The sequence below is a fragment of the Oncorhynchus mykiss genome, chromosome 21 (genome assembly GCF_057628025.1).
Source record: "Oncorhynchus mykiss isolate SJ-2025 chromosome 21, ASM5762802v1, whole genome shotgun sequence".
In the NCBI taxonomy this organism is placed as follows: Eukaryota; Metazoa; Chordata; class Actinopteri; order Salmoniformes; family Salmonidae; genus Oncorhynchus; species Oncorhynchus mykiss.
This window is the reverse complement of record NC_143042.1, coordinates 37,595,223-37,605,657: the sequence shown is the minus strand read 5'-3', so window position 1 is coordinate 37,605,657 and position 10,435 is coordinate 37,595,223. Positions and strand designations below refer to the sequence as shown.

The 10,435-nt window shown below is 43.3% G+C and overlaps 2 protein-coding genes across 2 annotated transcripts; one reads left to right on the top strand and one right to left on the bottom strand.

Moving 5' to 3' along the window:
- The first annotated feature begins 340 nt into the window (after positions 1-340).
- Positions 341-7,349, top strand: ttc5 (tetratricopeptide repeat domain 5). Its single transcript, XM_021577911.3, has 10 exons — positions 341-679; positions 1,832-1,964; positions 2,404-2,615; positions 3,236-3,380; positions 3,634-3,725; positions 3,880-3,936; positions 4,034-4,180; positions 4,422-4,636; positions 6,510-6,654; positions 6,939-7,349. Exons 1-10 carry the CDS (start codon positions 617-619, stop codon positions 7,056-7,058), a joined length of 1,329 nt encoding a protein of 442 aa, XP_021433586.1. The 5' UTR covers positions 341-616; the 3' UTR covers positions 7,059-7,349.
- Positions 7,350-7,479: 130 nt separating this feature from the next.
- On the bottom strand, positions 7,480-9,392 carry ccnb1ip1 (cyclin B1 interacting protein 1). The gene is made up of 4 exons (XM_090214584.1): positions 9,017-9,392; positions 8,594-8,740; positions 8,140-8,308; positions 7,480-7,943 (listed from the first exon to the last, which is right to left on the bottom strand). The coding sequence occupies exons 1-4, from the start codon at positions 9,311-9,313 to the stop codon at positions 7,750-7,752; spliced, it is 807 nt and encodes a 268-aa protein (XP_090070710.1). The 5' UTR covers positions 9,314-9,392; the 3' UTR covers positions 7,480-7,749.
- Positions 9,393-10,435: the final 1,043 nt, after the last annotated feature.

Sequence of the window (10,435 nt, the reverse complement as noted above, 5' to 3'; positions counted from 1 at the left end):
CACAATTGAACTTGCTGCCAGCACGCCCACAAGCGAAATGGGCGACCTAAGCGGCACGCGGCGATTTACTGCTATCAAGTGTACCGGCTCGGTTAGTTTAGCGGGATAATGTAGACCAATAGCTATGTGTGGACACGGCAACAACAATAAATGAATTGTTCCCTCTTGTTGGAGGAACATCTAACAGGTAACTTTTTTTGAAATCATACGATTTTATTGCAAGTAGGATTTTTCACCTCGCAGAAGTAGTTGAAATGATATGTTTAGGTTATGTTAGGTCGTGGCTATTTAAAATAAATAGATTTGTTAAAATGAGCAGAAGACGGATGTGTTTTGGAAACGGACACATTTCCGGTTCGAAAGGGGACACTTCCGGCGAAATGCTTGTTTTAATGTCTATTGTTCAACAACTATCCACATTTAGATAGTTCATTAGTTACCAGTCTGTGGTAAAATAAATAATAATAATACAAACTTCGATTTAGTACATTCACTAAATAAGGGTTGTTTAGCAACGAATATGGTAATATCCTCCTACTGCTGACCCCTCTAGGCCAGCAGGTGCTGTGTTTTCAATTTAGTTTTCTTGAATTCTTCCAACAACCACCAGGGAAAGATGGCGGAAGTGGATAAGGATGGTGATCCTGCGGCTGAGAAAGATGACCTACAGATTTTAAAGGTATTGCAAAAGATAATGCTATAATCCCTACATGTAATATATTGTCATGATGTTTCTTAACCTGACTATTTTAATGAAGGTCTTGTCTAAAGTTAGACAGATAACATCTTCCCTTTGATGGTAGCTAGTTCGCTCTCCTCCAGATTCGTTACTATAACAACTGACACCGACGGTCATTAATCTACCAAAATCTGTTTGTGGTTGATTTTTAGCTATCCCGAGTTGGTTGTCTCTAAATCTGCCGAGTCGTCATTTTTCTCTATATGTTTATGCATCAAGCTCCTCAGTTAGCTAGTTAACGTTAGCTAGCTAGCTTTGGATGGTGTGCATCGTTCTTAGTTACAATCTCTCTCCATTTGCTAACGTTAGACAGCTAGCCATGATGCAGCCAAATAAATTAGCTAGCTAAACTTGCTGCGTCATCATACCTCATAGGCTCTTTAAAAAATACACCTTGGTCTATCGTTACTTCTTAAGGTCCAAGGTCAGGACCTTATATTGATACTGCATCTGGCAGATAAAGCAACCAAATACTCCATCTTAACGTGAATCGATTCTAAATTGTGATACAGTTTTAGAAACATAAAGCCCTTTTACTTTCATATCGATGTTTTAACCGGCTTTATCACAGTTGTAGCCGATAGTATTTTTCAGTGACAACACATTTCTGGCAGCCTTCTTCCATTACACAGGTGTTCGGGGGCATGCCAAATAGCTAATTAGCACAGGTTGCCCCTGTGTCTTCTGTCTGTCTACTGTAACATGGATATCCGATCTGTGGGAACACTAACCCTATAAAGGTGTGTATCAATGAAACATTTCTCACTGATACGGTCCTTCGCTTTCAAAACCCTACATGCATGTTGATGTTCGTTGGGGCTCTTAATAAAACTCACTCTTACAGAAGACGCCTTCTTCCAATAACTCTTATGTGTAATGTAATGGATCCCTCATTGCCAATGAGCATGCATGCACCCACTCATGCAAGGATCCTAGCCTCATCAAGTAAATTTGCAGTCCAGTCCTATTCAGCAGCACATTGCAAAATCATATTCTTGCATCATCATCTGCCTCTAATCATGCATCAAGTTTCTTTCTCTGGTATCAATACCATGGTATCAATACCAGTTTCCATCTCTGTTTCTGGGTCAGGAACTAGTGGATGAGTTGTATCATTTTCGGGATCATTACTTTGAGACTCACAGTGTGGAGGATGCAGGGAGGAAACAGAGTGATGTGGCACAGGAGATGGAGAAGACTCTAACGAAGCTTAGGGAGAAAGAAGGTGAGATGACAGAACAGAAAAGGAAGGTGTGCTGCTATTTAGTAACTACACATGTAAAAAATAATATACTGACATTTTGCATGATAGCTTTGTATCCATTTGGCATTTCAATTTTTAGCTACACATATATTTTACTGCACTATTCAGTACTCACACTTGCCTGACTGGAGAGGGGTGTCTTTATGCATTATGTATTCATCAATGACTTACATAACTAAGACTATTTGTGTCCAGCCATCTCATCTAGTCTTATAAGCGCTGTTGTCGTCCACCAGCCAGCTCTCTCATACAGTAGCAATTGAGCCTGGGGACGAGGTTACATAAGCACAGTGCTGACTGAGTTGAGCTTTGCCTCCATTTGATATCTAATATGTGGGGTTACATCTTCAAACACAAAATAATTCAATTGACTACAGAATAATCTCTCTGTCTTCTCCAGAGTCGTATAAGCACAGCGCTGAGTTCCTGCTGCTGCGGGGCCGCTGCCTGGGGGTGGCACCAGAGTTTAGCACCACCGCCGAGGAGTGCCTGTCCAGGGCTGTGAAGCTGGAACCTGGGCTGGTGGAGGGCTGGAATATCCTGGGGGAGCAGTACTGGAAGAAAGGAGACCTGACCACCGCCAAGACTTGTTTCACTGGAGCCCTGCAGCAGGTTAGCAACAATACAGTAGTTATACACTTTATTTGCATAGCTGCGCGTTATTTAATTTATAGACCGCAGGAATCGCAAATCTCTTAAGGTTAACTGGAGAGAGCGATGTCAGTGTCGTGGTACTGTTATTGTGTTGAGAACAAGGTATTCAGTAGAGACTTGCTGAGAGGATAACATGAATAGAATGCATGTAAAGCGTGCAACACTGGTTATAGCCTTAGTCCTACACAAACAACAGCTGTTTCTCTCAGCCTTCCAAGCCATAGCTCTTCCTCTCCCATTGTTTCCACCTTTCTTTGTCTCTCTCTTTCTTTTTAACTTCACATCTTTTGTTCACAAAGGTCTCTTTTATCCTCTATTCCTAAATCATTTACATTGACCTACCCCCAAACCAATATCCATTTATAATATTTTTTTAAGGAGTTGGGCAATATATTTTGCTTTATTGAAGAGAGAGTACAGTGATGGAAAGATGGGCACTATAGAGGAAGTCAAAGGGCAGTGTGCCGGATTGGAACCCATTCCAAATCTGGCATAATTGTGCTGGACCACACAGGCTGTGGATTTCCTGGTTTTATCTGGATTATACTCATCACATATATTTTCTCCCTCCCTCCCAGAAAAAAAACAAGGTGTCTCTGCGCAGTCTGTCCATGGTGCTGAGGCAGCTACCGGGCGTTGATGAGCAGGGGAAGAGGGTCCTGGAGAGTGTGGACATGGCCAGGCAGGCTGTACAGCTGGACGTCACAGACGGCACCTCCTGGTGTGAGTATGATTGGTAGTCTCATAACAGATATTCACATTTCACATGGGGTTACTGGGGTGGAGTATGGGTACAGTTACATACGTTGGAGATGTGGATGGGTCTAAGCATGGTGGGAAATGATTTTGGCTGTAATTCACGTTCTCAAAAGAGAGGATAAAAGATCAGCAGTTTATGTAAATGACTGGTATGAGAAGAATGTCTTCTAGTGCTGAATATGAGTGGAACATTGAGTTATTGGCATTTTTTTGACAGACATCCTAGGAAACGCCTACATCTCCCTGTTCTTCACCTGCGGACAGAATCCACAGATGTCTCAACAGGCTCTGAGTGCCTATGCACAGGCTGTGAGTTATTATGTCCACACACGCACACCAAACTGGGTTGTTTTTTTACAAAAGCCTGACTGGACAGTATGGGCAAGTCAATTTAATTCTCAGGCAATAATCGTTGTTCAGCAACCCTATATAATTCCTTTCCTCTCTGTTCTCTCTCTCTCAGGAGAAAGTGGACCGAACAGAAAACTCCAACCCTGATCTACACTTCAACAGAGCCACGGTAACACATTGTTTACATATTCTGATATGATTGTTACACTAGGCATGTGAGACATGAATTACATCAGAAAAATGCATGATTGTGTCCCCTCCTTCAGCTGTTCCAGTATGAGGAGATGTTTGGGTCTGCGCTGGGGGGGTACAGCCGGGCTGCGGCACTGGACCCCGCATGGGAGGAGCCTCCAGAGAGGGAGAGGCAGCTGATGGAATACCTGGAGAAACTCACAGCACTCACAGAGAACAAGGTAGGACAGGAGAACCACCCACATTCTCATAGATAAACTGCACAGGGCACATCAGTCTCCAAACTACATCTATCAGCAGTTCATGGGATCTGTCTAGGATATAAACTCAATAAATAAATACAAACGCATTTCTTATTACCATTTACCGATGCAAAGGAAATTGTGTTTTAAATCACCAGTAGGTGGTGGCAGAGTACTATTCTTTCTCACTTGTTAGTCTGCTACTCTTTCACCCCTACAGGGGAAGGTGAAGGCCCGGCGCCTGCGGACAATGCTCTCCAACCTCAGCACGTCGGCCCTGGGGCCGTGCTCCTCCCCTCAGTTCCGCTCCCCCGCAGGCCGCGTTGGGAGCCTGGAGCCCCGCAACCTGTCTGCCTTGACACACGGCCACAACACTGGGGTGGCTGCCCTGGGCAAGGTGGTGTTCAGCCTGGCCTCCGAGGGACGCATGGCCTTGTGAGTCTACCTTCTAGTGATAGAATGCTATCTGTAATGTGGGACCTGCTGTGCACTTTGTGTGTCTGTTTGCATACATGTTTCTTTATGCATTTAAATAATGATACAGTGCCTTGCGAAAGTATTCGGCCCCCTTGAACTTTGCGACCTTTTGCCACATTTCAGGCTTCAAACATAAAGATATAAAACTGTATTTTTTTGTGAAGAATCAACAACAAGTGGGACACAATCATGAAGTGGAATGACATTTATTGGCTATTTCAAACTTTTTTAACAAATCAAACACTGAAAAATTGGGCGTGCAAAATTATTCAGCCCCCTTAAGTTAATACTTTGTAGCGCCACCTTTTGCTGCGATTACAGCTGTAAGTCGCTTGGGGTATGTCTCTATCAGTTTTGCACATCGAGAGACTGAAATTTTTTCCCATTCCTCCTTGCAAAACAGCTCGAGCTCAGTGAGGTTGGATGGAGAGCATTTGTGAACAGCAGTTTTCAGTTCTTTCCACAGATTCTCAATTGGATTCAGGTCTGGACTTTGACTTGGCCATTCTAACACCTGGATATGTTTATTTTTGAACCATTCCATTGTAGATTTTGCTTTATGTTTTGGATCATTGTCTTGTTGGAAGACAAATCTCCGTCCCAGTCTCAGGTCTTTTGCAGACTCCATCAGGTTTTCTTCCAGAATGGTCCTGTATTTGGCTCCATCCATCTTCCCATCAATTTTAACCATCTTCCCTGTCCCTGCTGAAGAAAAGCAGGCCCAAACCATGATGCTGCCACCACCATGTTTGACAGTGGGGATGGTGTGTTCAGCTGTGTTGCTTTTACGCCAAACATAACGTTTTGCATTGTTGCCAAAAAGTTCAATTTTGGTTTCATCTGACCAGAGCACCTTCTTCCACATGTTTGGTGTGTCTCCCAGGTGGCGTGTGGCAAACTTTAAACAACACTTTTTATGGATATCTTTAAGAAATGGCCAAATTTCCATAAAGGCCAGATTTGTGCAATATACGACTGATTGTGGTCCTATGGACAGAGTCTCCCATCTCAGCTGTAGATCTCTGCAGTTCATCATGGGCCTCTTGGCTGCATCTCTGATCAGTCTTCTCCTTGTATGAGCTGAAAGTTTAGAGGGACGGCCAGGTCTTGGTAGATTTGCAGTGGTCTGATACTCCTTCCATTTCAATATTATCGCTTGCACAGTGCTCCTTGGGATGTTTAAAGCTTGGAAAATCTTTTTGTATCCAAATCCGGCTTTAAACTTCTTCACAACAGTATCTCGGACCTGCCTGGTGTGTTCCTTGTTCTTCATGATGCTCTCTGCGCTTTTGACTGACCTCTGAGACTATCACAGTGCAGGTGCATTTATACGGAGACTTGATTACACACAGGTGGATTGTATTTATCATCATTAGTCATTTAGGTCAACATTGGATCATTCAGAGATCCTCACTGAACTTCTGGAGAGAGTTTGCTGCACTGAAAGTAAAGGGGCTGAATAATTTTGCACGCCCAATTTTTCAGTTATTGATTTGTTAAAAAAGTTTGAAATATCCAATAAATGTCGTTCCACTTCATGATTGTGTCCCACTTGTTGTTGATTCTTCACAACAAAATACAGTTTTATATCTTTATGTTTGAAGCCTGAAATGTGGCAAAAGGTCGCAAAGTTCAAGGGGGCCGAATACTTTCGCAAGGCACTGTAGATACCATTTTGTGTCCTTTTGCTTAATTCTGAATGTTTTTCTCCATACCATACAGTGCATTCCCTTGGTTGAACATGAGGTTTTATGATGAGTTGTCCTCTTACTGTACATTCTCTATGGTGGATAGACAGTAATGTGACTGTCTCTCTCTCTCTCTCTCCCAGTACGTTTGGCATGGTGGACAGTGAGGAGACCTGCTGCGTGATCATGGTTTATAACACGGCAGACAGTTGGGGTGTTCTGATTGGCGACTCAGTGGTCATCCCAGAGCCCCAGGTCAAACGCCACAGTGTAGCCCACAAGGACCAGGTCAGTCTCTCTCTCTCTCCAGCTAACATGGACCACTGCACACAACTTGTGATAGGAATGTTATAACATTGTGAAAACAGGTCAGTGTCTACAACAACATGCAGTACTTGTGCTATAAACATACACAAAGCATCTGACTAGAATACAAACTGTGATTGCACTGTCCAAAGATGCAAATCCTCTCTGTATTAGGTATGATGTTACATTAACAAACGCAATTCTTGATACTCGCAACATTTCTGATTCTCTGATCTATTCTCTCTTCTCCCCTGTGCCTCCTGCAGACGTTTGACTTCCGCAGTATACGAGTGGACTCTCCCCTACTCCTCATCGTCAATGGCAAGAGACAGAATGTCCAGGCTCAGACTGCAGCCTCCGTCAGTTACAAACCCCAGAGTGAATGAGAGGAGGAGGAGGGCGGCAGAGGGAAGAAGCATGATGAGCGAGTGCCTGTTTTTTTTTTTTCTCAAAATGTTTTCACGTGTGAGTTTTGTAAATAGTAGATCCTTGTTATGTTAGTCTTTAGGAATACACTGTTTGTACATATTTATAAATATTTCTTTTTTTTGTATTTTGTGGGAGGGAGGCTGGGGGATTTTGTAAATGACTGCCTACAATATGATAATTCATTGCGATGACAATGGTGTCAGGCGTATGTGTTCAAGACATTAAAACAAACATCCCCATTCCCCAAATATTGTGTCTTTCTCCAATGTGGACATGATTTCACATGCATGCTTTATATAGTTGATCCTCTTTCACTGGAAGGTAATCAAACCTTTCAGTGAAAAATAACATTTTAGTAGAATAACATACACCTTTCTTACAATGGTCATGCTGAATTTTATTGACAAAATAAGTGCAATGCAAACATAAATGTTGTATCAGAGCATTTTGTCAAGATACAGTAACTTCAGGTAAGAAAAAGGCAACTACAATATGAATATCAAACCATCCTTAGATAACCTGACAGTCTACACTATGATAATGCTGTCATTGATCCAGCAGCCAGGTACCCAACCAGCGTTGCCTCAGTCAGACATACAATTATTCTATTCATTCTAATCCTGGAGTTCTAGAATTGGAATTCTAGTCTCAGTATTTCTTGAGTAAGGCCCGGCCCCTGTCTCTGGCAGGAGAGCTGAACTGGAAGAAGGTCTTGGCTCCAGCATCGGGCTCCAGGGAGGAGAAAAGGCGGCTGTCCCCCTCAGGGCCCATGCCCAGGAAGTGAGGACTCCCTCGGGGAGAGGGCTTCCTGACCACCCCTGGGAAACGGGTAGGGGTTGAATCTCCAGACCTGGTATTCTCTACGCCTCTTTTATAAGTTTTGTTTTTAACCAATCCTATGGGGAAGTCCTGAGTTGAGACAAGCAAGCTGAACTCAAACTTTCAAGCAAATTCCTAATGACATACACACATTATTTTACACAGACAGAACTCCCAAGATGTGTCTCTAATCAGGATTCAGACCCTACTCCCTCTAACCTGTGTTGAACTCCGGGGGTCCTGGCTGGCGTGGTGCCTCTCTGTCCCCCACCACCATGTTGCGTAGCCTCAGCGAGTCATAGAGCCCCTGTAGCTTCTGGTACTGTCTGTTCCTCTCCATCAGACGCTCTGATACCTCACTGTACTTCCTCTTGTACTCCTCCATCACCTGAAAGAGACGAGAGAGGGATACCAAGGAGATGGAGGGCGATAACGAGGTAGAGTATATAAGAAGGCTAAATAAAAGTGAATGGGTTATGGTTAGGGCTGAGCATTCATTTTGGGTGGTGAAGGGCCACAGTGGGTTTCTGGGTGCAAGGCATTTGTTCTGGCCGAGCAGCACTAATTGTGATGAGTTGAATCAGGTGTTAGTGAGCAAATGGAGCAAAAGCCTGCACCCAATAGGAGACTAAGCTTGCCCACTCCAGGGTCTGATGTGACGTAAAGGTGGTACCTTCTTCAGTGAGGTGACCTCCCCTCTCATGGCATTGAGCTCCAGCTCTCTGCTCTGGTTCTGCTGGGTCAGCACCTTCTCCATCTGTTTCACCTGACCCTCGGCCCGGGACAGACTGTACTCCTGGAACATACGCTCCTGGTGCACCTGCAACACACACACATGCACACGCATGTCGGGCACAAGCATGAGAAGGTGATGGTATAAGATAGATTTGACACTCCCATTTCTTGAACTGTGCCCTTCATCCCTTGTCCTGGGGACACACAAGGTGTGCAGGCTTGGTTTGATCAGTAGAATCAAGTGTGTTAGTACCAGGCTGGAACAAAAGCCTGCATACCCGGAGGGTCTCCTGGACCAGGCCTGAGATAAACTATGGAGTAATTACATACTGTGAATGTCATAGGCAACACACTGACATACCTGGTAAGTCCAGAAAGCCAGGGCACGGGCGCTTATGTCCAGCACTGTCTCTGGCCTCAGTCCCGCCAACACCATGGCCTTGTACTCCTCAGATGGCGACAGCTCAGTGCGCACGATGTCCAGCTTTCCCGAGAGTGCAGAGGAGCAGGCCGGGCATATTGCCGGGGAGCGGCTGAACTCTCCGGATCCATGTTGGTCACAGAAGGCGTGAGAGCAAGCTGTGACCCAGGCGAACCCACACAGCTTCGCCCTACACTTTGGGTAGTTGCAGAGCAGAGTGTCGTCGCACATAGACATGGCTGTCGGGGACAAGAACAACTTGGTGAAACTTCATACACTCACTTCACACAGAGGTTGATGATGTAAAGTTTCGTTGATGATGTAACGTGTCTCAATACAAGGTATGCAACATCCAACCTCTGCCATCCTTAGCATACTAGCATGCTAGCTAACTGTCATACTGCTACTACAAATACCTGTAACGTTAGTTCTAACATTTCTTTCTGAAATTAATGGCTAGCTACAACTCTATAAAAATGTAGCTGTGTACGATACTCAATGGGTTCAACAAACTTGCCAGTTTAATTGGGCAAAAGTAGGACGTTTGAGGAATGTTTTGATGCTAAAGGTTTAATAGCTAGCTACAGTACATGTCTTTGAAGCGGGCTCGAATGAAAATTCTGATTGGCTTGCTAGAAATTTCAAGGGACCAATCAAATAAGTCCTTTATTATAGACGTAATAAAATAGGTATTACTCGTTGACTTATGTAGTCAAAGCTAAAGTTAAATATATTCCTTCATAATAACAAGGAAGGATAATTACACGTTTTATTGAGTTCTGCGTTGTTGGTAAAATAATGCATTGTTTGTAAAGGGCTTGTAGTAAGCATTGTATTATTGTAAGGTTTACACCTGTTGTATTCGGTGCATGTGACAAATAAAATGTGATTTGAAAGGGCATCCATTTTTACTAGTGAAAGTTTTGGTAACGTTTTGCCTATTCATGTTTGGAATACTTTATTATTTTTTTATACAGGTTGATGCTATTCTTTTTATTTACTTGGCATTGGTTTAATCCTCACACATCTTTGTACAATCATTGTATTTACCATGCTATTTTTATTTATATTTATTTATTTCACCTTTATTTAACTAGGTAGGCAAGTTGAGAACAAGTTCTCATTTACAATTGCGACCTGGCCAAGATAAAGCAAAGCAGTTCGACACATACAACGACACAGAGTTACACATGGAGTAAAACAAACATACAGTCAATAATACAGTAGAAACAAGTCTATATACGATGTGAGCAAATGAGGTGAGATTAATTATTTTGGTTCCATTTAACCAGCCTTTTGCTGTTCATTCCTGTCCACCATGTATTGAGTGGGACATGTATGCGAGACACCTACTTAAAA